Consider the following 26,610-nt stretch of genomic DNA (forward strand, 5'->3'; position numbering starts at 1 on the left):
TTTTTTTTTTTTTTTGCTTCCTTGGTTTTTGTTTTTATGTATTTGTTTGTGTAAACCTGTATGCTTCTTGTCTGCATTGATGACTGCATGTTTCACATTGATGTGATTGTTCATGTAGCTTTTGTTATATGAACTCATTTCATACTTCAATCTCTTACAACTGTTATTTTATCTCTTTTAATTTTTTAAATAGTTTGAGGTTGTATATGATGAATTTTCCGTCATAAAAAGTGTCAAAATGATCCCCTAACTCTTTACAAGAGGTTGTTTTAATCCCAGAGTCTGTCAATTTAGTCCCTAACTGTTTAATGAGGCTAAACTTGTCTTCTTTGAGGACTATTTCTGCCTATATTAAAAGAGTACGAGGACTAATTTGGCATTTTTATAGACTTCGTGACTAAAATAATTCCATGTAAATGGTCAGGGGGCTATTTTAGCACTTCACTAATTTTCCTGCATATGCTGAAGCATGTAATGCTTTATTTGACCAGACCAGATGATTCGAATGTTGCTATTGTTGTATGCAATTATTTATTTAGAATTGTGAGGGCTAGAATTGGTTTCTGGTATGGAGTTTCAGGTCATCCTAAACAATATATGACACAATTTTACACAATGAGGTTTACAGAAATTGATATGGTGATGGGGAAACACATGGATGAGGCCTAGAATTGAGTTTCTCTTGAATGGCACGTCAGACTAAAGTAAAATGCATTCTCTTCAAATGCAAATGAAATGCAAAGTACCCGTTTGTAGCTTTCACCAACACAATTTGAATGTAGCAGAAGTAAGAATTCTAAGATGGATGTGTGGCTAATTGAACATTAGTGATTAGAACTCATTTAATTTAAAATGGATAAACGTAGCCTTGGGCTTATTTTGGTTGCTTGTAGCCTGAAAAAATGCTTATAAAATGGTGACTTTATTTACATCAAATATATTTGTGACACTGAAAATATTGTATTCAAAATAGTTTTAAGAAGGTTTATGGAGTTTGAAATCAATTGTGTTACTACTTCCAACCAAGTAAATCGATCTGACAATTCTAGTTATTTTGTAAAATGTATCTTTTGATTTTGAGTCTTCAAATGGGCCTTTAGGTGATTTAGGCATATACACCAACAGGGTAAAAGGTGTCCAATAATTTGGGTGGATAAAATTAAATTTGAAGTAGGAAGAAGGGCTTGTAACATGAGTAGAACTAGTGTAAAAATACACATGCAAAAGAGATTTAACTTCTTAAGAAGACTTGAAAGCACTTGATGATTGAGGATTCATTGTCAAGCCCAAATATTTTGGTTAAGATTGACAATGATGATGATTAGGACAATAACAATGACGATTTGGACAAATGTTTGTGGCTTCTAAATATTTTGGTTTTTGAACTCTACATTTCTGTTTTAAATTTGACAGTTTACTTAATTGGTCAAGAAAAACCAACATTTTCCTTGAGTGTCTTCCTGATGGGTAGATGAAAGCCAATTTGTAATTTTTCATGAGGTAGATAAGATTTTCTTAAGTTTTTGCTGTTTTTGTTTTTCTTTTTGGGGTGGGATGGGGTGGGGGAGTTTTATTTAGATTTGTGATCGAGAATTCTCTTGGACACAAGCACCATGGTAATTGCCCTTTATCTTATGGGAAAATATTATTAATTAAGGAGGCTTCTTAAGCTCAATTTGATATTTAGATGATGTATGGTCATTGGTTTACAAACAATGGCTTCCTTCATCTTGACTTAAGGTTTAATGAGGAAGGACCTTGTGTTGGACAAAAGATATATGATATAGTCATCGAAGTCCAATTGGGCTAAGGATTGATGATGTAGGGTCTTCAATTTATATGAACTAAAGATCAATAGCTCTTCAATTCTCTACTAGCATTATTTTGATCATGCATAGTTTTTGGCGAAGTAGCAATCCCAAAATTTATTTTGACAAATTATCAACTGAAAAAGGAGGGGCGTCATGCTAGCCTAAAGATCAACAATAAAGGGGTTATCTTCAAAGACCAATTAGACCACAAATTGACAACACACGGTCCCCGATTTAGTTAGATTAAAAGTTGATGGCTCTTTGACAATTCACTTGTGACTTTAATCTTTCATAGCTCTTAACATTTGAGCAATCACTCTCATTAGTTAAATACAAATCAATGGAGAGAAGAGGGTTCTTATGTCGAATTGAAGATCAATGACAATTTATTTCCACTTTAATTAAACCAAAGATCAATGACTCTTTAATAATTAATATGACAGACCAATGATTACTGATGTGCCATCCTCAATTTAGGATATGTTGGCGCAGCTGCAGCTTTTCAGCTTCTTAGCTGCAATTTCGCTGCTCCAGGAAGCTGCTGTGGGGAAGCTGACTGTCTGTTTGGGGAGCTGTGTGAAAACAGCTTTGGAGCAGCTGTTTCTGAAAAAATAACAATTCTGTCCCTGTTTAATAATATTGTGCTTAACAAAACTGTGGTAATCATAAATTTAATACATTTAAAACAAAAAATCCACAAACAGTACAAAATTACAGATACACGCCTCGCTTCATAGGTAAGAGTATTTCTCCCTGCAGTTCTCAATCATTCTTTTGTGTTATCGACGTTCAAAATTAATTGTTTGTTGATTCTTTTGAAACTTGGAAACAAAAATAACTTTCTTAGCCCTAAAGTACAAATACTCTAGAAAAGAAGGATGAATGTCTATGTAGTGTTATTCATATAGCGGGTAAATCAAAAATTAATCAATCACATCCACTTCTCAGTCAAACAACCTGGTTAAGACAAATCCATTTTGAATCGTTCTTCAAAGATCAAACGATATCCTCTAGTAATTAATGTGATATTGTGACTCTGGAGGAGAAAAAACTACCAAATAGTACAAAGCTTTATAAGGTCATATAATTTGTAGCAAATATTTGGAGTTTCTGAAAATAAATAAATAATCACATAATCTTTATTTTTAGCCCATGTTCTTCATCAAACTTTTCATCTCCCACTCAAATAAATACAAACACTAAACACTCACACCCAAAGCCAAAGCAAGAGTTCACAAAACTTTTCCAGCAAGGGCTGAAGAAGAAAGGATTAGAGGCCGGGAAAAAGATAGAAATATGAACAACAACTTGGAATCTAATCAGTATTTAAGAATTCGTGCATCAATGCCCTGTTCGGCCTTCAGATGCTAATGGTAACATCTCATATGCCTCTTTCCTCTTCTTGCTGAAACAATTCTTATGATCGAACCCCCATTACCTTCCTCTTCTATTCTTCTTTTTTTCATCTTTCTTTTAATTTCAGTCTTTAATGTAGCCACATAATTTTACAGCAAAGTGGGTGGAATTTTAATTTTCCTTAAATAAAAATGCTCCCCTTACCTTTGATTAGCTTGAAAGGCCTTACTCTGAAGGAGAACATTGTCGGGCTCTAAACAAAGAAAAAAAAAGCGAATTTGAACCATAGAAGAGTCACAACCAATTAAGAAATATGGTTTAATGAGGTAGTTTGCAACTTCTTAAATCAAATATCTAGGTCTCTCAACTTCCATATTGATGTAAAATCAAAGGAATTTACTTTCCGTAAATCATAAAGTACTTAAAGATGTCCTTAATTTAGATAGAAAGCCACCACAGATCCATTGAGAAATTAAGCTAAAAATCTCATCCGCACCATGTTTAAATGTTCATAACACTAAGCACGCATTTCCAAATACGAAATTTTTTCCTCCGATAAAAAAACAATTTTAGGTAAAAGGTGAAAGTTCGAAGCTAATGAAACCTGAGATCGAACGAAGCCTAAGTGTTGTTTGGATTGATGTCGTTCAAATGTTGGAGGTTTAATGGTTGAACTAAGGAAGCTAACTCCGATCCGAGACCCAACAATCCGCTGCGTCTGAAACGGTGATAGTGAGCAGGACGAGGCAAAGACGATCATCGACGAGATCTCCATTGAAGAAGCTTCTGATTCCTCCTCTAGGATTTATCGACCGCCTCAAATAAGAGAAAATACAATATCAATCTGGGAAGTCTTCTCACAGAAATCGAAGAAGCTATGGCGGAGGCTCGATCTTCAGCAAAGGCTTGATCGCGAGAGAGTAGAGGCGCAAGGCAAAGGAAGAAAAGCTATTCCACAACACGAGGCTGCGGGGTTGATCCCGCGGCTCGTGTTTCGCCTATTTTAGCGGCGGGTGGCCGCGAACGCAATATCCAAATGGTAATTTCGAGCACCGCTTCATGGTTGTGGGCCGCGCCGCGAGAAAAATGCTTCCCCAAACGAACTCTTAGTTAGGGAAAAAAATGAACAACTCTTTAATGCATAACTAGTTCTTCAGCTACATTGGATCAAAGTTTGGTGATCTTCGATGATTCACATTTAGTTGCATGCCAAGGAGTTGTTGCAAGAGCTAGTTTAGGTCATGTAGGTTTGAGTTAGGTCAAACCTGGACTTGAATCAACACCCTTTTGATATTCAAAATGTTTAAAAGTTATTAATTTTATTAATTAGGTTAATTAAATTCAAATAATATTTATTAATTATGTTAATTAAATTTAATTTATATTAATTCATTCTTACTCTAGCTCTCACTCTGGCTAGATGCCCATAACTGTTCGCATTGAGTTTTCCATTTTCCTCTTTCTTTTCACATGACAAACTTTTGGTCCCTCATACACACGTAATTGAGCCCACCACTATTCATTCTAGAAACCAGACGAAGCAGTAGACTTACCTCTTCTTCTTCATTCGAGCCATTCCGTTTTGGATTTCTCCCGATCATGCGAAGAGAACAAGCAGAAACCTCTTCCCTATTAAACCTCCCACAAAACCCCTTCATTTTTCCGTTCGAAACCTCTTCGTTGTCTTCCCATCCATTTGTGAAGCTCTAGACACACGAAGAAGCCGAAGTCCCCAAATCTTCCACGTCTCGACCGCACTTCGAATTGCATCCCTTGTGTCTCCAATGTTGTTTACCATTTCCCTCCTCTGTTGGAAACGTACGAAGCCTTCTACTGTGCTCGTTGCTTCGTCCGCTTCGTCTTCTTCCTTCATCTGAACCAGCAATGAATCTTGTTGCTTCTCTCCAGTCGCACGCACAGGGTTGAGCCTTGTCCTGCTCGTCTCCTTCCCCGCTCCAGATGAAGCCTCGATATAGTCGCGTTCAAGGCTAGCCAGAAAAGGCAGTTATAGAATCACTACTCACGAGACCACCGAAACTCATCATGCCGCTTCCTCATTGCCGTGTGTCTCTCGATCCAATCCACAACCACTCTCCTGCTACTCTCCGCTTGTTTCGCTCTCCTATTCCTACCTGTTCGAAAAGCTTGCAGTAATAGAGCTTGCTACCGCTCTGCCCTTAAACCAAATTATCTTGCTTTGTTTCTATCCCAACCCGCCTCCGAGCTGCTCACAAGTCAGCCACCCACTTCTACGCCAACACCTCCTCAAATCATCAAAATCCTCGCTCTTCCCCTCTGATTTTGCATGCAAGCCACTCATGAATGTGCCCTAAACCGAGCGACCCATTTGTCATCGAACCCGAACTGAATCCTACAGCCAAAATTAAGACCGAGCCCCTCCCCTGCTTTATCTTTTGGGTTTTATTGTTTATATTGTATTTTAAAAAAACCAGAAAATTAGATGAAAAATCAGAAAATTAGATGATTTTTTTTTTTTTTTTTGTTGATCATCACTGTCTTTGCTTTCTCTCTCGCAAAGGTATACCAACATGGGGTTGGGGGTGAATTTTTCTAAAAAGTTCTTATGAGGAAGCTCAAGTACCTATAGTTGGGAATTAAACATCATTCAGGGAAATCACGGACTTGTTTGGACATTTTTTATAAGAGCCAGGGGATTCAAATGCCCATCCTAGGAAATGTGAGTATTTGTCCAGAGAATTAATTATCTTCAAATGCCCATCCTAGGAAATGTGAGTATTTGTCTAGAGAATTAATTATCGTCAGGAAAAGTAAAGTTTCTTTTTGGGGAAATGTTTGCGTATGATTCAATATTTTTGCAGATACATTGAAGGTTTATAACGTTTTTTAAGACCATGAGTTGAAAAATATATTTTTGCTTTATGGTCGCAGTATCTCATGACACTGACCAACGGGTCTTTTAAGACAGTTGATATTCTTTCGTGTCCCCCTAACAGGGGTTGACATTGGGAGGCTACCAAATTTTTGGTTGACTCGAACTTGCAAATAAAAAGTTTTTGGACTATTCGAACTTGTAAAATAATTTATAGTATGCATCACTTCAACTTGAAATAAATTTGAATATGGAATTTTAAAATTTACTGTTATTGCTTAAAAATAATTTAAATTTGGACTTTTAAAACTTTGGGTTTTTCAAATTCAAACTCTTTGGTTTGAATCATTTGAAGTTATTAAAATTGACTGAAATGTTAAATATTTGTGCTTAACATATTTTGGGAGCTTAGCTTAATCTAAAATTAAAATATCAAAATTCAGAAGAATAAGTTTGAATCAAAATTAAAATGTACTACTTTGAAATGCTAGATTTGCTTGAAATTAAATCTCCACCTATTTCGCAATACATTTGCTAGCAAAAAGAAGGCGGTAAGATGCTCAAAACAAAGATTTATGTGTAGCATAAAGTCATGGCTATGGCATTCACATAAACTTTATGTTTAAGTGGTTTTTTGAGTTTATAAGTCTTAAAGATAGTGCTCGATTTGATTATAAATATCCCAAAATTTGTGCAATCCTTTTAAGATACATGCATTTAATAACGAAGCATTACTGCGATGAGTAAGGTTTAACAATATCAAAGCTTGCATTTACATTTTAAGACATTTTCTAAATTTGATACATTGAATTAAAATGTGCAAATATTTTAGAAAATTTGTTGCATCAAAATGCATGTAAATCATCATATACACTTGCATGGGCTCCAACTAAAATTTGAAATACTTTAATGAATAGCTTAGGAATGTTAAACGGGTTTAAAAATTAATCAGTTAAAAAACTTAAAGCAAATCACATTCTTCCTTCACAAGAGTTTGTTGAGCAAACCACATCTATCCTCCACAAGAGTTTATTGGAGTGATAAATATTTTATTGACTTCAACTTATAAAGTGCGAATGCATATCAAGTTTGTTATTATATTCACATTCAAAGTAATTTCATGTCAGTAAAGCCGTGTTATCCTCTGTCTGTGTTGTTTGACCCAAAGTTCTCACAAAAGTAGCGATTACAACCAGAATTCTCTAACAGTGTGGTTGCCACCAAGTGACACCATTAAATTACTGTCACAGTTGCATCTTGCATGTTCCCGAACAACTTTCTACTCTTTAAGTTGTGAACGATAAGAGTACAATTGATTAATATTAAAAATTTTGTCAGTAAGGTCGACTTAACTTTGTCCTCTTAGGCAAATATCTACCCCAGATCAAGGATCTATTGAATGACACAACCAATGCTAACAAGGATTCTTTAGTCAGATTGGGTCGACTAACCCTTCTGACTAAGTAGATCATGGACCATGATGACCCGGGATGGCGGAGTCATAAGAACTTGATTGGGTTTCTCATCATTCCCCCCACCATCTGCTTTATGCTCCAGATGATAAATTTTACAGCTTAAAATCATTTATGATGCTACTATATGTTAAATATTTAGTGTTTAATGACTAGCCTTAATCGGAAGTGCTCTTCCGTTATCAGGAGAGGTGATTAACCATAGTGGCTTGTGCCTATGGGAAATTTCAAACCTCAAATCTTAAAATCCTCGTAAAATGAGAACGAAATTTCTTGGTAGTGTCCTATCTACAATTCAATCTACCTTCTGAAAATTTGACCCTGACAAAAAAGAGAGTCTGAGGCGTGAAAATTTTCAGAGACAGCACATCTTAGTTATAATTCAGATTCGACCCATTAAATCATTTTTATTCTTTTTGCGTTAAATAATTTCTGGCACAACCTCATGGACAACATTTTATTAGTTAAGCTTATTTGTAGTGTTAACTGAGCGTTCAATTTAATTCAGAGAGCTAAATAAACCAAATTTTAGGGATATGACTTCAATTAAACTATAGTGCTTTTAGCTGTGCCAATTTAAAAACAACTTTAATTATTATGGCCCTTAACTTTGTTCATTAAACCATGACCAATTAAGCGTAGTTTATCAAGTCATAATTCATAAAATTAGAGTTTTAATTTACCTAATCAGCCTGATGGACGATTGATTTAGTCTTATCGATCCCAATTTTGTGGTAAACATTGTTAATTAGAGCATAGAAATGCCAACTTATTTTTGGCATGCATGATATTAATTCATCACTGAAGGACAAGGAGGCTTTCCATGCTTGGGGACTCAGACATCCCACTTAGTAAGTAGTTCATGTTTTGAGTTCATTTTGTGACCCCAAATATGATTTGAGGAAGCTTAGATTCAACCCCTTTCATTAAATGGTTGAAAATGTCAACTTTAATTGGACTCAGTGAACCGAATACAACCCAATATGACATGAAAAGTTTCTTAGAATTAATTTGAAAACCCTATCTGACATGTCTTTGGTTTGTAATAGTTCATGGTTTCAGAGTCCATACAGAATATCAGCCTTCTTTACTTTGAATTAATTCGGCTTATTTCAAATCTAACAGTTTGATTTGCAAGCTAATAAACATCATTTTTGTATCTGTTATTGTAAGATGAAATGACCAAATTTGGTCTCAGGTTGAGCTCTTGGCAAAAAAGTACGAGGAAAAGTATAAGCAGACTGGCGATGTTGCTTCTAAGCTGAGTCTGGATCAGGCTACCTTTCGGGATATTCAGGTAGCCCATACTGCCAACTTGTTCAAGGAAGTTATCCAATATTCAAATTTTTTTTTTCTCATAATCTTGGTTTGCTTTCTGGATTCAATTCATATTTCTTTAGGAGAGAAAGATGGAGTTATATAAAGCAATTGTGAAAATGGAAGAAGGTGAAATTTCGGATGGTGTACTTCAGGCAAGCTGATGAGATGCTTTTATGTCACAATTATTTATTTTTCTCACCTACCGAAAGCTAGTTGCAATTTTTTGCTCTGCAAATTTCCAGGAACGTGCTGAGAAAATTCAAAATGATCTGGATGAACTGGTGAAAGCTTTGAATGAGAGGTGTAAGGATAATGGCTTACGTTCGAAGCCCACTTCACTAGTTGAACTTCCCTTTGGTGTGATTCGCTTTAGAGTTAGATTGATTTTCATTGACATGAGAGATCTAATTGGTGTTATGCAAATATTTTTTTTAGGGAAGATTTACATACAAACCGCCTAATTCTTATCTATTTACATATCTAACACTTAGAACTTTAATTTTTTACGTTTATAGCACTTAACCTATGCATGAAAAGGTGGTAATTTTGATGTGCTATGAAAGATTTGAGTGTTTTAAATGTAAAGTGTAAAGTTCAGGTGTTAATTATATTAATTCATAGGAATTGGGTGGTATGTATCATAATATATGCAATTGCCCCTATTTTTATATGTACAGATTGACTTGGAAATTTTGTTTTCCCTTCTTGTTTTTGTAAGTTTTCTCGCTACTTAACTTTCTGATGCTGAAATTCAGGCAATTCTCAATTGTGATTAAATTTGATGGGACTAACGGTTATTTGCACTTTGGATCATATTAAAGCTGTACATTGAATTTGTTGGAAACCATAATATAAAAATTTACCTAAACCGATACATTAGGCAAGGACTTCCTTTTTTTTTTATTTTGTTCAGAATTGTTGGGGAGAAATTAAGTTGTATTGTGGAACCATTTATCATTTTTTGTTGGTTACTCCATTCCAGTGGCTATGAGGTTTTAAACTTTCCATGACACAACAATCGGGAACTTTCTTTCACATAAATTTGTCATGTCTCCCACTATGCGATTTTACTATCAAATAGTGATGTCAATGGATGATTGGCTATTCATATTATTTTATATTTTACATCAACCCATGTAGCTCCATCTCAGTTGAATGTTAAAAGGTAAATGATGAGAGCATGCGAATTTTATGAAATTCTAAGATGAGAAAATTTTTGAAACCCCGTGACTCTGTTTTTTATTAAGAAACTTTTAAGTGTAAAATTTCCTGTGAGGTTTTTGTTTCAAAATTACTACCATGTTAAGTAAATCTACGAGTTAAGCCACATCCATACATTATTTTCTAAACTATATGTTTTACAGATTTTCATTGATTTATTTGTAATTCAATAGGATACTATCTGCTTAGTTCTAACAGAAACCAAGTACTACTCCACCTAACTGCAACTCACACAATCTAGGATCCTATTAGATTGGTTGGGATTGTCTAAACTTGTGATGCTGAACTCAAAAAGGCTTTGAAGATTGATTCTTTTGTTTTCTTAGTTCTATTTATTGTCTTATATATTTGCGTTTTGATGCATTATAGCAATAATGGGATAAGTGAGCTCACTTATTTAGCTTTATTTTATTTTATTTTATGCCTGTTGTCTTTTTTAAATTTTTTTTTCCTTTTAAAGGTTGGCAACCTGGCATGCAAGAAGGAGCTGCTGATTGGGATGAAAGCTGGGACAAGTTTGACAAAAATGATGGTACGTTGAGGTCTATTGTTTTCTTTTATTTCCAACAATACAGATTTGCAAATACGGACATAATCCAAAAATTTATCCTGCATATTGTATGTGTTTTTCACACATATCACATGTCCGTAACAGACAAGAAAAATGGAAGGAAAAAAAGGAGGGGGGAGAGGAGCATAAAGCAACAAAAATAATAACTGAGTTTAGCATCATTTGATAACTTTAGTGTACATTGACCGTTAATCCATCCGAAATTTGAAGATCTTTGTGTCCTGCTAAATCTTTGATCCAAAACTTAGAGGTGATTTCAATGTTGTTTTGGCTTCAACATTTTTAACGAACCTGTGACCTGTCAGAGGTACGTAAGGTGCTGTTGTCTATGTTGAAACCATTTGGGGAGCATTTCTTACTCTATAAATTCCATGTAAAATAACATAATTAAATATTTAATTAAAAACAAATCCAGTGCGTTAATCTTTGTTTCAGACTGTGGGAGTAAAACTAGACAATAAATATTATACAAATTCTTTTGTTCATCAAACTACCAATAATCTCTTACTACGTTGTTACTATAAGTAGGTCTATCAAGAAAAATTAAGTTACAAAGCAGCTCATAAATTTATACAAATTTTTCAGTAGGCGTAATGTCCAAGTCTGTTCAATTTTAGTTCAACTTCATCGTGTACATTTGCTTTAAAAAGTAGCTTTGCTTTTAAAGCTATGCATATATACATATGGATGATGTAAAAATATTAATGGTGTCAGTGAATTCATCATAATCCCAATTATCAGATGATAACTAATTGATTTTACTTATTAACCTTTATTTATTATTATCTTAATTATTCTAGTCATATTAGGACCCAATTTGTGTAATTGATCTTTGCATGTTATTTAAAGATTAATATATGGGATAGCAAAATTGAAACCGACTTCCAAACTCTTATAATTTAGACCTTTTTCTCATCTTTTTAAAGTTACGCCCCAATGGCTTTTATTATTGTCTAGTCCTCTTCTTATTTGTCCCGGTTGTCGGAGAAAGATTTACTTGCATACCACTTAATTCCTATGTATTTACATATCTAATGCCTAAACTTTCAAACTTTACATTACATGCCACCTTACTTTTGCATGAAAAAGGGGTATTTCATTTTTCTTAAAATTAAATAGTGGTATATTTTATGTGCTAAACTCAGCAAAAGGCTTCAGATATATCCTCAAGTGACCCAATATGAACTATAGCGTTATCATAGGGATGATAAATTACAAAACATCCTCATATGAGCCAGCCTATTATAACACTTCCTAGGGCCCTATGTCAAATATATTCAATACCAACTCAATTATTCAAATAGGCAGACCAATACCCAAGCTTGATCACGATACTTTTTTGTTGATCCAAGGATCTTAGTGGGTCATTGCCTTAATTTGTACATTAAAATATGTATTATCAAAAATCAAATCATTATCACCAATGAACCACCTTTCTTATAATGCAAGGTCATAAGACAAACTATTGAGCTGACTTTAATATTTGAGTATAAGTCATGAGATCCGGGCCTGCCCATATTATAAGGTTAGAAGTTGCAACATTTTAGGTAACTTGTAAACAGATCAACAAGTCCCGAAAAGTTGGTTCTTTAAATGGATGTAAGCCCCAATCCAATTGATCCAATTCAACATAAAGCTAATAAACCCATCATTCAAAATTCAACGTCTTGATGCATGTAAGCCCAATCTCGGTTAAACTTAGACCTCTCAATGGATATAAAGCCTTGAGCTAACCTATACCTGGGTAGCTCTTGTGCTAATAAGTTTATTAATCAATTAAAATCCAAAATAAACTAAAACAACTTATATTTATCCTGGTCTACTCATGAATCAAATTCATTGGCCATTATCACGTACAACCTACTAGCTTTGTTTTAATAGCTTGATCATTAATTAATACTTACTTTATTAACATAATTAATAATCAATCAATTATTATGACTTATTAGAAAATGTAACTATATGAAATTTCTCATGAATGAATTAATTAATAATTAAAAACAACTTGTCATCATAATCACTAATCAACGACTGAATTTGTTAATCAATTGGTGAAATATTTTTTTTAAAATTAATACCTACTTAACTGGAATAATTAATTCTTACAGTAAACTTTGTAGGATAAATAGAATAAATTATTACTTTAATAAATAATCAGCAATTAATTACCCTGGTTAATCTATTTATGAATTGTCATAACTTTCTATCCTATGTTCATTTAATAACGCATTAGCTTAATTAATCTCAATAACCTTAGCTAATTATATTCACCATAATCCTAATTATCAGATGATAAATAATTGATTTTACTTGCTAAACTTTATTTATTATTATCTCAATTATTTTAGTCATTTTAGGACCCAATTTGTGTAATTGATCTTTGCATGTTATTTAATGATTAATATATGGGATAGCAAAATTGAAAGTGACTTCCAAACTCTTATAATTAGAATTTTTTTCTCATCTTTTTAAAGGTAAGTCCCAATAGTTTTTATTATTTTCTAGTCCTCTTCTTATTTCTCTCGTTTTTTCTAAGAAAGATTTACATGCATACCACTTAATTCCTATGTATTTACATATCTAATGCCTAAACTTTCAAATGTTACACAACATGCCATCTTACTTCTGCATGAAAAAGGTGTATTTTATTTTTTAATAAGTTAAATAGTGTTATTTTTTATGTGATGTTAAAGTTTTGAGTGATATGCACGCAAATAGGAATAATTAGGTGTAGATATGTAAATACATAAGGACTCTGTGATATGTATGTAAATGCCTTTTTTTTTTAAATTACGTGAGCTATTTGTTGCGCTCGTTTTATTAGAATTTCTCAAACGTGTTCTTTAGGTTTTACAATCATCAGGGAGCTTACCCTCGAAGTGGAAAATGTCGTTGCTCCTGAAAAACTGAAGACCGCCTCTGTCACGAGTGTTGAAGCACCAGACACCACAATAAAACAGAATGAAAATGAAAAAGCCGCTAAAGATGCTGAATCAGCATCATTATCTAAAGTAGAGGGTGAAGTTCACAAGCCTTCGAGCACCAGAGTGCTTTTAACTGAAGCTGAGTTGTCTAATGTGCATGGTGAAGATGCTTCGGTAAGAAGCCCTGCCGTTAGTCCTGGAACAAGTACAATCGAAAGTCCATCTCGAGATTTTCAATCTACGTTTTCACCTCCGGCTTATGCAAAAGAACATCACAGGTATGGGAAGCTTGCTTTTGTTCATCTATAACAGTACTGGTATTTTAATAATTGGAGCATGTGTGTTTTTTAATTACCTAAGATGTTCTTAATCTTGTGTTATTTTTAACACCGACTCGCATTCTTAGTTTTATGGTATGCTAAAATGTTTTCTATACTTGTTATGAAGTATGAAAGAGTAAGAGCTTATTGGGTGTTGTTTTTCTTTAGGAAGATTTACATACATGCCACTCAATTCTTATTTATTTACACAACTAAAACCCAACTTTAATTTTTCCATATATTTCACCTTACCTATGAATGAAAGGGTGCTTTTGTTCATCTATAACAGTACTGGTCTTTTAATAATTGGAGTATGCATGTTTTTTAATTACCTAAGATGTTTTCAAACTTGTGTTAACACTGACTCGCATTCTTAGTTATATGGCATGCCTAAAAGTTTTTCTAAACTTTTTATGAAGTATGAAAGAGTAAGAGCTTATTGGGTGTTGTTTTGTTTAGGAAGATTTACATACATGCCACTCAATTCTTATTTATTTACCCAACTGAAACCTAACTTTAATTTTTACATATATGCCACCTTACCTATGAACGAAAAGGTAGATTTTACATTTTGAAAGTTAAAATAGTGGTATTTTTTTGTGATATGAAAGATTTGGGTGGTATAATTGTAAATAGTGAAGTTTAGGTGATAGATATGTAAATGCATAGGAATTGTGTGCTATGTATGTAAATGCCCCTTTTCTATATTAGCAGCGGGCATTGGAGAGAGATTTTATTTTTTGGTAGTTGATTAGACATCATCATGGGTCTGGTTGGGCAGTAGCTATACTTAAGTTAATCTTTCTTGGCTGGATTTAAAAGGAATTGTGCTTCCTCCATATACCAGCTATGCTTCCACTGCTATCATTTTGATTTGATTTTTACCCTTTTTTTTAATGTTTAATTTGGATTTGAACTTGGAACTTGATAAATATGAATTAAAATAACTTCACTCTTTCAGCTTTTCTTAAAAACAAATGCTGGATTTATTAGAATATTAATTAAAATAGAATTATATATTAGTTACTTTTATTTGCTTTTATTTACTTTCCTTTATTACTTTCTTATATTTTTATATGTTTCTTTACTAGTATATCCTGTAATGGGTATTTATACCCCTCTCTGCATCAATAAGAAGCATCATGGGTTCTATTCTAACATATTATGAGAGTCATGACCCTAACCTAGCTGCCGCCTGGCTAGTTCAGGTCCTGTTTTTTATTCTGCTCGAACATCTGATTGAGTCGGTCGGGGTTCCGTCTCCTATGATCCGAGCAACCAGATCTTTCCCGTCAGATCTACCTCATCTCTAATTCGAGCCAATGTTCAAGAACGTTTCCCGCCATTTACGCCCAGATCTTGCCGCATCCTGTCTGCTTCACAATCCGCCCAAAACTTGTTGTCCGTTGAGTTCTGAGTCACCTGGGCACCTTCCAGCCACCGAAAACCTTGCCTAACTGACCTCCCTCCAGTTGTGCCAGAACCCCTCTTGGAACCTTCTTTTAGCCAACCCAATTCAGTGAGAACCCTTTCGGAGCCATATTTTTCCAGTAACCGGAACTTTACAATGTCTTGACAACCTAGCATCTCATTTGGATTAATCATAGTCATGGCGAACTCCCCTAAAACGGAGGATAAATTCCAACCTTTGTTCCTCTGCAGGTTGGAGTACAAGAAAACAACATGAACTTCTTGATTACAGCCCATAAACTAAATGACAATAACTTTCTCCAATAGTTTTAATATGTGTCTTTGTTCATTAAAAGGCGTGGGAAATTTGGTCATTTTATTAGTGTGACTTGTGAACCAAGACTACCCATCATATGGAGCTTTCGAAGTGGAGAATTTCATAGTCATTTCGTGACTGATCAACTCCATGAAGACTTCTATTGGTCTTCAACTAGTGCCCTTTGGACGACAACCTGTGATACCTACTCAAATGTAGGGAATTCCAACAAACTCTATGAAATATCTAATAAAATCAGTGAGGCAAAAGAAAGATTCATGACCGTAACCCAGTACTATAATGATTTAGCTATATTATGACTACGCTTGGGAATCTCCGACCTATTTGTTTCTTTTCCATAAGAAAATGAGCATATGTTCCAATTCTAGTAGGTCTCAACAAAGATCTTAACGAAGTTCAGAGTCGTATCCTTAGTCGGGGTTCTCTTTCTTCCACTCGCACTTCTTTCACTGTGATTTGTCACGAAAAGAGCTGAAGATTTGTAATGTACAGTACTTCCACTCCGCTGTCGAAGCATCCGCCTTGGTTTCTAATAGTGCTCAACCCCAGGTTGATCACCCCACTTGTGGTTTTTTGCCACAAACGCAATCACACTCATGATAAGTGTTGGAAGCTCAACGGAAAACCTGCATCCAAACTTTTGACCAAATCGTCCGCTGCCAAGGACCTTGCTACGACATCTGGATCCAACACAATACAGTCGGCTTCTACCCAAAACAATCAAGAATCCTCTATTTCTTTTAAAAGTGAAATGGAACACTTAATGAAGCTGCTTGGTTTCAGTCTGCTCTCTTCTGACCCGTCGACCTCCCACGTTTGTTAAGGTATCAATCCTATAACACAATTGGGTGTTGGGTGTTGTCCGCCAATGAAATTTAACCTATCAAAGTTTATATATCAGAGTAAAACTCGATGATGTTAACCTATTCGGAAGAAGTTGGATCTAATCGCGCTCGAACTAAGATGCAACAGCGGTTGCGTATTTCTCGAGTCGAAAGCTTGAAGTGGCTTGTAAATGAACAATTGTATTTTCTAGATGTGCCATTCATATGGAGGAAAGGTGAGGAATCATCTTCATTTGATAAGCAGAGATACATTGATGCGACTAGGGAAACAAAACAAATACCCCAATGCAGATACAATAATTATTAGAAAGGGAAAAAAAACAACGTCGATAACAACAGACACAACCACCGTGAAAGAAAGGAACAACATATATGGAAATAAGGATTGCGTGACTGGACTATCACTAATAGTATTTATGAAGAATCTCCACATTTCAATTTCATTTTATAACATTCTGATTCTTTGAGCTTGAATGTTCCATGCTTGATCATGACAAAGACAATGTACGAGCCTTTCCAGTGGGAGGGTGGGGGAGTGAGTTTGTTGCGTTGCGGGCCACGATCATCGGCTTCAAAACTAAGCTAAACCAGGTTTCCGACTAAAATAGGTCGAGGCTTGTCTCTTTGGTTGAAGTGGCGGGCCACACTCTAGTGGTAAAAGGCAACTTTGTGGTGGGCAATATCAAATGTTTTTGAGAGGTCTAATTATAGTTGAAGTTCCTCCTTATTGACGTATGGTTAAAGGCATGAACTCGAGGATTTGGGACCCCAATGCTAACAGGGATAACGACCTCCATTCTGAATCATAGATTGTTAGGTGTCTCTCTTGTTGAAGTTCCAAAGGTCCTCAGATGACATTGTGGAGTTTTTCAATCCACCGCCCCCTCCAGCTTTCTCGAGGCTAGTCTTTAGTTTTTTAAGTATGGTTCAATTTGTCACTTTTGTCTGCTCATTCGTATGAGGGTTTGCCGCGATAGTGTGTATCGGTTGGCTATGAAGATCCTTGCAGAAAGATGTGAAGACCTTCCCAGAGAACTAAGTTCCATTATCGGTGATAATCTTCGCAAGGAGGCTTGCTTAACATTAGCTTCCATGATCTTGACGAACGGCTTAGCTTCAACCCACTTGGTGAAGTAGTTGACGACTAAGATGTTGAACTTTCGTTGTATGGTAGCTATTGGAAGCAGTTCCATGATGTCCACCCTCATTGGGCAGAAGGTCAGGAATTCTACTAGTAGTGCTTGCGTAAGGTTACAATGTAATTGACAACTTTTGCATTTTTGCATGAAGTCCAGTGCATCTTGCTTGATCTTGGGCCAGTACCCTTGTCTCACTATTTTAAGGGCTACCCTCGAGGTGCTCTCCGCATGTTCTGGAATGAATCTCGCGCAGAGTGTAATCAATTTCAAATGGGGTAAGAAACTTGAGGTATGGACGTAAAAATACCTTCTTATAGCTCGACCATGATAAGGATGAAATTGGCGGCCATGTATCAGAGGCAAACTGATGCAATAACATCATCAATTAGTATTTTGTCTTAGAGGAAGAAGCTAATGGGTTCCATCCAAGGTGGCTCCTTCAACTCATCTATAGGGAGTATCAACCAAGGGCCTTGGATGCTGGGAAAATATATCTCCTCGATGCAACTTTTTTTTAAAAAAAGATCTCGGTCATTGAGGTCATGAGCTTGGAGAGAGCATCGACTTGGGTGTTCTGCTCTCGAAGAATGTGAACGATCTGGTACGTTTCGATTTGGGCGACAAGTGTCTTCACCAGACTGAGATACTGCACTAGTTGTGAGTTGTGGGTGTCGAAGCCACCCTCAACTTGTGATGTGACGAGCTGGCAGTCAGTGTGGATGATCAGGTTTTGCACCTTACAGTTGATGATGGGTTTTATTTCGACAATGAGGGCTTTGTACTCTGTGGCATTGTTGGTAGCTATAAATTTCAAGCGACATCCATACTCCATGATGTCATGCTTTGGGGAGATGAGCAGTATTCCAACACCAGATCCTGAGTTTTCGGATGCTCCATTCACATATAGTGTCCATTGAGGTGACGTCGAGGGAGAAAGCAGAGGCTCGTCGGGAGACCGTTATGGTGCACCCGACCACAGTTGGCTAGCACTTGCAACTTGATGTTTGGTCGAGGTAGGTGGCGGATGTCGAATTCTCTCAATTCTACCGACTATTTTACTAATCTTTTCAATGTTTTTGGCTTTTGCAGGATGGCTTTTAGGGCTAGTTGTGTGTAGACGTTTATGGTGTAGGCTTGGAAGTATGGACATAGTCTTCTTGCTGAGAATATCAGGGCTTGCACGGTCTTGTCCTTCAACGGGTAGTGAGTCTCTGTGTTGGAGAGAATCTTGCTGACGTAGTAGATTAACCATTCAATCGAGTTTTTTTCCCTGACTAGGACAAAACTTATCGCGTGAGGTGAAATAACCATGTAGATATGCAACTTCTTCTCTTGGATGGGTTTTTAAAAGGAGGGGCGGCGAAGTCATATCTGTCTTGAGCTGCTTAAAAGCAACTTGACGTTCATCTGTCTATTGAAAATCAGTGTTTCGAGCACCTCTCATTATCTTAAAGAACGTTATATATTTATCGCTAGAACGGGCCAAGAAGCGGGATAGGGCGGTTATACGACCGTTCAAGTGCTGCACTTTCTTGATGTTCCTTGGGTGCACCACGTCTCTCAACGCATTGATCTTCTATGTGTTTGCCTTAATTCTGTGATAAGTAACCATGAATCCCAGAAACATCTCTGATGTGACTTTGAAGATGCGCTTAGTTGGGTTGAGGTGCACGTCGTACAGACAAAGAAGGCAGAAACATTCTTCCGAATGAGAGATGGGTTGAGACACTTTCAGTCTTTTCACTAACATGTCATTGACGTACACCTCCATTGTTTACTCGAGAAGATCTTGTTTATGAGGCGCTGATAGGTTGCACTGGCGTTCTTTAACCCAAATGACATAACCTGGTAGCAATATAGCCCTTCTGTGTTTGGAAAGAAGTCACCTCCTTGTCTCTCGAGTTCATATTTTTCTGATTGTATCTCGAGTAAATCCAAGAATTCGAGTATCTGGTGTCCAGATGTGGCATTAACAAGTTGTTGTGTGCGTGGAAAGGGAAAACTATCCTTAGGGCAAGCTTTATTGAGGTAGTTGGGTTGAGGTGCACGTCGTACAGACAAAGAAGTCAGAAACATTCTTCCGAATGAGAGATGGGTGGAGACACTTTCAATCTTTTCACGAACATGTCATCGATGTACACCTCCATTGTTTAATCGAGAAGATCTTGTTCATGAGGCGCTGATAGGTTGCACTGGCGTTCTTTAACTCAAATGACATAACCTGGTAACAATATAGCCCTTTTGTGTTTGTAAAGAGGTCACCTCCTTGTCTCTCGAGTTCATATTTATCTGATTGTGAGTAAATCCAAGAATTCAAATCTGGTGTCCAGATGTGGCATTAACAAGTTGTGTGCATGGAAAGGGAAAACTATTCTTAGGGCAAGCTTTTTTGAGGTCAGTATAATCAACACACATCCTCCAAGTTCTGCTAGCTTTCTTAACCATCACAAGATTGGCTAGCCATGAGGTTGATGTACCTCCCTTATGAACCTTGCCTCAGGAAGCTTGTTGACTTTCTGTTCGATGGTTGGTAGGCGATCTAGGGCGAAGTTGCGCTCTTCTGGATGATTGGTTTGAAGGTCAGATTCACCTTTAAAGAGTGCATGATTATGCTTAGTACGAAGATGTCTAGGTTCCTTTAGAAGAGACCCACATATTTGACTATGGTCACCGGAGAGCGGAACATGGATTAAGTCTACTTTGTGGGAAGCTCGTCGGGGTATATCATCATCTCGGAGATCAAAATTTTTGATACTAAGTGTCATTGATGCACGCCTGGGCTTGTCCAAGGTTAGCATAATTGCACTATTTGCTTATCTCCGCGCACAACACCTATCCCTGTAAGGGTTGGAAACTTGAGCTTGAGTTGTGGCACATAAGTCACGATGTTGAAGATACTGCAAGGGTCTATCGAAGATGACATTGTATGTCGATTCTGATTTAACAATGATAAACTAGATTGAGTGGGTTGTTTGCTGAGGAAAATCTTACACAACAATGGGGATATTTATCAGTTCTTCGACTCTTATCGGTCGGTTATCAAAACTGTAGAATGACCCAGAAGTCCCTAGTCAGTCCCAGGCTGAGGAAAGTGGAGTAAAATAAGACATCGAAAGAGCTGTCATTATCGATCAGGATCTTCTTCACATTGTAATAGGGTTCTCTAATTTATGTGTTGATGACGAGAGGGTATTGGTGGGGTATTTGGACTTCTTCCAGGTTAAAATGATCGAAAGTGATGGGCTCAAAGTGCGGTTTCTTCTGCGCTGGTTCTCCAGGTGCAGTGATAAGGACCTAGTCGGGCAGCAATGGACCTCCGACAATTTTCTGAATTTCTCCCACATCTCATGTTGTTGCTTTTGTGTCTGTTGCCCCTCAGTGGGAGCATTATCGGTACCAGTTGCTTTGTTCTGCACAAATCGGTCATGATGTTGAACCAGCTTTTCAATCTCTTCTTTAAGTTGCTTTCACGCCTTGATGGTGTGGCCACGACTCCGATGGAAATGACAATATTGTTCTTGATTCCCCGAGTTAGGGGGTGAGGCTACTTAATAGTTTTTTCATCCTTGATGGCCACCAGGATGTTAACGCGCGATGTGTTGAGCGGTGTATACTCTTTTTGGGGTGGATGTTCGCTTCGTTGTCTTGTAGGTCGGGGAGGTAGGTCATGATTCCTCTGTTGTTCGAGTTTTCTTCACTGTGAAAGATTAATTGGCATCCATGTGTTGAGCGGTGTATACTCTTTTTGGGGTGGATATTCACTTCGTTGTCTTGTAGGTCGGGGAGGGAGGTCATGATTCCTCTGTTATTCGAGTTTTCTTCACTGTGAAGATAAATTGGCATCTCTAACGTTAATTTTTTGCTTTCCTGAGCAATTTACTGTGAGAACTAATTCTGTGTTGATGACCTCATCTGTAGTGATTTGGGCCTCGACATATTTGGCAAGGTCGGCATAGGAGCGGTTTGTTTCTCGCATTAGTGACGACTTGAAAGTTTCTTGGTGATGCCTTCCAAGGAAGACCCTTCTCAACAACTCTGGATCCATTTTCGAAATCTGGCAAGTTTTATTGGAGAATCTACGGAAGTATTCATTGAGCGACTCTCCCTCATTCCGACAAATTCTTGAGAGATGGGATGAATCCTTGATGATGAGCTTGACCGTTGAGAGTGGCCGGGAATACTTGGCATAGTAGTGCTTCAGAGGCATGTTGAATGTACATGATGGTTCAGTAGTGGTCAACATGCTTGTATGGGTCACTAACCCCTTCGTAGGCGTAGATGTTCGAGAGCTTGAAACCCGTTGGGATGGAGTGTTGGAGGACCACCTTCACTAAAGCAGAGGATTCTTAGAAATTGCGGCTAGCAGGGAAGCGATCCCTTTTCTCGAAAGGAAACTTTTACTGAACCAGGCGTATTAGATCGTTGCGGATGACATCGTTAGGAATGACAGTAAGTTCGGGTGGTGCCAAGTGAGCTGCGCGAGACAGATGAGTGGAGCTTGTAGTATCCTAGAGGTCAGCATTCCGACTTGACAGAGGATAGGTTCCCTCGCGAGGAGGGGGTCTAATACAAGTATTTTTGGAGTGGCGCATCTCTTTTCTGTTGTTGAACCAATGCTAAGTAAGCTTCATCGGGTAGCGACTGTCGAGCCCCACGTAGGAGGTGTAGAAACTCCAGTTGAGACTCCTCCATCCTACATACTTGGTCTTCTAAAGAAGGACCCGAGGCGCCTTCGCTTGCAGGGCAATGCCTTCCAGGGTGGGAATATATTGAGGCCTGACACCTTAGTCTCCGTAACTGCCCTCTGGAATGATGGATGTTAGAGCGGGTGCTTCGTTTGTTGCTAATGTTCCCACAAGCCGTACCAAACTGAAGCATGCAAAAGAAGCCACGACGAAAGAGTAGCCAACTAATGTCTTAGCGTTGCACGAGAACACAACACACACTTAGGTAATAGAAATGATGAGTAGAAATACCAGAAGATTTTTACGTGGAAAACCCGAAAAGAAAAAATCACGGGGTCTAGCTTAGCTGAAGAAATTCAGTATAAACTGACAATTATAGGTACAATACAATCTCGTCCCACATGCGAGAATGAATTACAAAACCTCTCAAGTTGCAACCTTGGTGCGCGAAAGGACTTGTGATCCTGCTGTAGAGAGCAGTCATAAGGAGGAGCAATAGTCGGTGCTCCAATGCGCCGTCTTTGGGGTCGAAATATCGTCTGGGATGATATGTCACTTTGATGCTTCATCGCAAGGAGTGGGTGTCGATCGACAAGTGGTGGTCGTCGATGGTTGGCGACAGCTGATGACTGCAGGAGCGGGAGGCGTTCGTCGGATCATTGGTGTAAAAGTGATGTTGAACTTCAACTTTTGCTCCAAGTCTCCTCTCATGAGCGGAGTAGGGCTCTATCTATAGACTTTCAATTGCATTCAAGGAAGGAATCCAAGCCACTCTGGTCGAATAGCCCAGAAAGATTTCCTCGATCGGACAGTGTTTGATGGACATTTGAGTGCCTTAATGATGGGGAATTGAGCAATTTTGGACTCGTTGGATTCATTTTATCAAGACGTTTAATTTGACTATAAGCGCGTTAAATCTTACATCTATTTGACCTTTCAAATATGCTCATAAATCTTTCAAAAACGGTTTAATGGCTTGATTGTGGCTTGATTTGGCTCGGATTTGACTAATTCTGGTACCATTGGGTCCATTTTGTCGATGCAGTAAATTTGACTGTAAGTTTGTTAAAATTGGAGCTCTGGATGACTACTAAGGGAAGTTTGAATGTTTCTTACTCAACTAAAGTATCTCCTCGATATTGTGTGTGTGTGTGTGTGTGTGTGTGTGTGTGTGTGTGTGTGTGTGAAGCAAAATCTTGACTTTATTTTTGTATAGTAGGCAAATTTCATCATGTATTTGTTAGTTTGAATGTGTCGAATCCTGTATTGTGATTATCTTCTCATCTTAAAGTGCTTGGATGTTGTTTGTCTATGTTAAATTATTTCATTTCTCATACAATTTATATGTAATATGATTTCCTTACCTGTATGTTCACGACGCAGTGAATTTGATGATCTTGAATCCACCATATCCGGAGAAAAGTTTGCTGACGAGGTAACCTGGGGTGCAAATTTTGACACTGATGACAATGATTCTCTTTGGGGTTTCAAACCAATCAAGACAAAGGTGAACAGCTCAATGTTTAATTCTAATGATTTTTATTCTACTCTCGCATTCTTTAATTCTTAATTGATCATATTTATAAGGACTTTTAGGTGAATTGTTGATGAAAATATGTTTCATATGATTTGCTTTACTCACATTTTTATGTGTGGTAACAAATCATTGCCACAGTTGTTTATTTTCTTAAGATTGTGAATAGTCGTTTTATAATTTTGAAGATCTACATACACACCACTCAAATCCTATGTATTTGCATATCTAACCTCTAAACTTTAATGTTTATATACATGCCACCTTACCCATGCATGAAAAGTATTTAATTTTTAAAAAGTTGATATGGTATGAAAATTTTGTGCGGTATCAATATAAAAGATTAAAGTTTAGGTCTTGGGTGGTATTTATGTGCCCTTTTATTTTATTATCGAAAGATTTACGTACTTGCCACTCAATTCTTATGTATTTAGACATCTAACACCAAAACTTTAATTTTTAAGTATATGCCGCCTTACCGATGCATGAAAAAGCGTATTCAACTTTTTGAAAGTTAAAGATGGTGATTTTGTTGATGTGATCTGAACGATTTGGGTGGTATAAATGTAAAAAATAAATTTTAAATGTTTGAAATGTAAACACACAGGAATTGGTTGATATGTATGTAAATGTCCCCTTTTTTTTATTATTGGAAGATTTACATACATTCCACTAAATTCTTAAACTTTTCCCATAAAATAAAAAAAAGTTGCATATAAATTTAAATTTTCATGTAAGCCGGACTCGATCCTTTAGATCTTGACAATAATTTCTGAGCTCCTAAGACTGGATTTTGTTCTCCAACTCGACTTGAAATCGCAGGAAGCCTTTCATGATGCCGGCAGGCTGGACTCCTTCCCCGGCCATGGAGACTTTGCCCTGAATTCCTTCGGCACAGATTCACCCAGCGCATCCAGTGTTTTTGGGAGAGATAAAGGCCCATTCTTCGATTCAGTCCCAAGCACTCCTCTCTTCAACTCCGGCTTCTCTCCCAAGTTCAACGAAGCAGACGACCGCTCCTTCGATACCTTCAGCCGATTCGATTCATTCAACACGAATGACAGCATCTTCCCTCCGGCCGGAAACCTGACAAGATTCGACTCGATGCGCAGCACAACCGATCAATCGCACGACCCCTTCTCCAGATTCGATTCCTTCCGCAGCTCGGCCGACTCACAGAGAGAGTTCTCGAGGTTCGATTCCGTTATCGGCACCGCCGAACCTCGCCGCGAAACCCTGGCTCGGTTCGATTCCATGGGGAGCACGGCGGGTTATAATCATGGATTCTCGTTCGATGATTCGGACCCTTTCGGATCCGGGGTCTTCAAGACCTCAGTGAACCAGAACCCTAAGAAGAACACTGATCAGTGGAGCTCCTTCTAGTTAATGTTACACAACTTGACATCCAAGATTTATATATATATATATCTATATCTATATATATATATCCATTCATGATGCATTAAAATTTTAGTTTGATTTATTGCCAATTTTTGTGTGTTATCATCAAGCTGTTGGGAATGTGTTTGTTGCAGGTTTGTCTGTTTTATGGATTGCCTGAGGATGAAATAAGGTTTTTTTTTTTTTTTTTAATGTGATTACTGGATTGTAAGTAGGAAAATGGTTGATTATTTGAGTGATATTTGCTTAATGTACTGCTTCTATGTGCATATTGTGCTTCCTTGAAATCAGTTAACGAGCCGAACATGAACATGAACATCTTATGGCTACGTGTTAAGAAGCTCGTGTTTGACTCGTTCACTAAGTTAACGAGCCGAACATGAACAACACGAGTATATACTTGTTCGGCTCGTTTTGGCTCGAAATATTACTAATCAATTATATATGTATTTTTTTTTTGTTGATAGTATTTTTAAAAAATTTAATTAACTACAAGGCTACAAAGATCAATTAAAAGTATTGATGAAGAAAATGGAATAAAAATTATTAATTTAGATTCAAATGATGTTTTAAATTTTGTCTCAATCATTAACATCTTATGATTATTTTATTAGGGTTGTTAAAATGATTATTTGTTCGTTAACGGCTCGTGCTCGACTTGTTAAGCAAGCGAGCCGAACACAAAAACACTTTTTGAGCTCACAATACAAATGAGCCGAACACGGGCTTGTGTTCTGCTCGTTTACACCCCTACTCATAAATGTACTCCTTGGGTTATTTGGCTGCCATTAAAATGATGAATGTTTAAATTTTAGGAGTTACAATTTTAAATCTCAAAAGTAAAACTAATTGTGCTCTGAATGCCAAAATTAAATAACTTAATCTATTTATGTAAAATGATAACTCTGCTTTTAATAACCAAAATAAATGAAAAAAAAATCGTTTTTGAAAATAAAAAAACAGAATAAAATAACATTAAACACGTCTTAAATATAAGCTTTATAATTGACATGTTTTTTTGTAGCTTTCTTTTATTTTTACTATATTGAATTTTAAGAACAATTATAAATACAATTTACTCAAAGATGTAACAAAAAATTATTGTAAACTTCATATAATTCTGGGGATTATTTATGTGGCCTAAAAAAAAAAAAATTTTCTCCATTGCGTCCTAGTTAGTGTAAAAAAAATTTTTTTTGAAATGTTGCAAAATGGAGGGGTGCAACACTAGGACTTCCCAAGAGGTCACCCATCCTAGTACTACTCTCACCTAGGGGTGTAAACGAACCGAACACGAACGAACAAAGCTTGTGTTCGTGTTCGGTTCGTTTAAAATTTAGTTTGTTTGAAATAAGCTCGTGTTCGTTTCTTAACGAACGAGCCGAACACGAACCGAACACGAGCTGTTCGCGA

The 26,610-nt window shown here is 36.9% G+C and overlaps 1 protein-coding gene across 2 annotated transcripts in view; it reads left to right on the top strand.

Annotated features, from left to right (window-relative positions):
* LOC110026170 (epidermal growth factor receptor substrate 15-like 1) overlaps nucleotides 1-25,363 on the top strand; it is a 37,941-nt gene extending 12,578 nt beyond the window's left edge. For both annotated transcript variants that reach the window (XM_020727019.1, XM_020727020.1), the window contains 7 exons: nucleotides 8,689-8,787; nucleotides 8,891-8,962; nucleotides 9,053-9,167; nucleotides 10,492-10,563; nucleotides 13,450-13,804; nucleotides 23,646-23,769; nucleotides 24,619-25,363. In XM_020727019.1, the coding sequence (XP_020582678.1) occupies nucleotides 8,689-8,787; nucleotides 8,891-8,962; nucleotides 9,053-9,167; nucleotides 10,492-10,563; nucleotides 13,450-13,804; nucleotides 23,646-23,769; nucleotides 24,619-25,179 (1,398 nt within the window). In that variant the 3' untranslated portion in view covers nucleotides 25,180-25,363. The remainder of the gene's footprint in view (nucleotides 1-8,688; nucleotides 8,788-8,890; nucleotides 8,963-9,052; nucleotides 9,168-10,491; nucleotides 10,564-13,449; nucleotides 13,805-23,645; nucleotides 23,770-24,618) is intronic.
* Nucleotides 25,364-26,610: the final 1,247 nt, after the last annotated feature.

This window comes from Phalaenopsis equestris, unplaced genomic scaffold, assembly GCF_001263595.1.
Source record: "Phalaenopsis equestris unplaced genomic scaffold, ASM126359v1 Scaffold000354, whole genome shotgun sequence".
Lineage (NCBI taxonomy): Eukaryota > Viridiplantae > Streptophyta > Magnoliopsida > Asparagales > Orchidaceae > Phalaenopsis > Phalaenopsis equestris.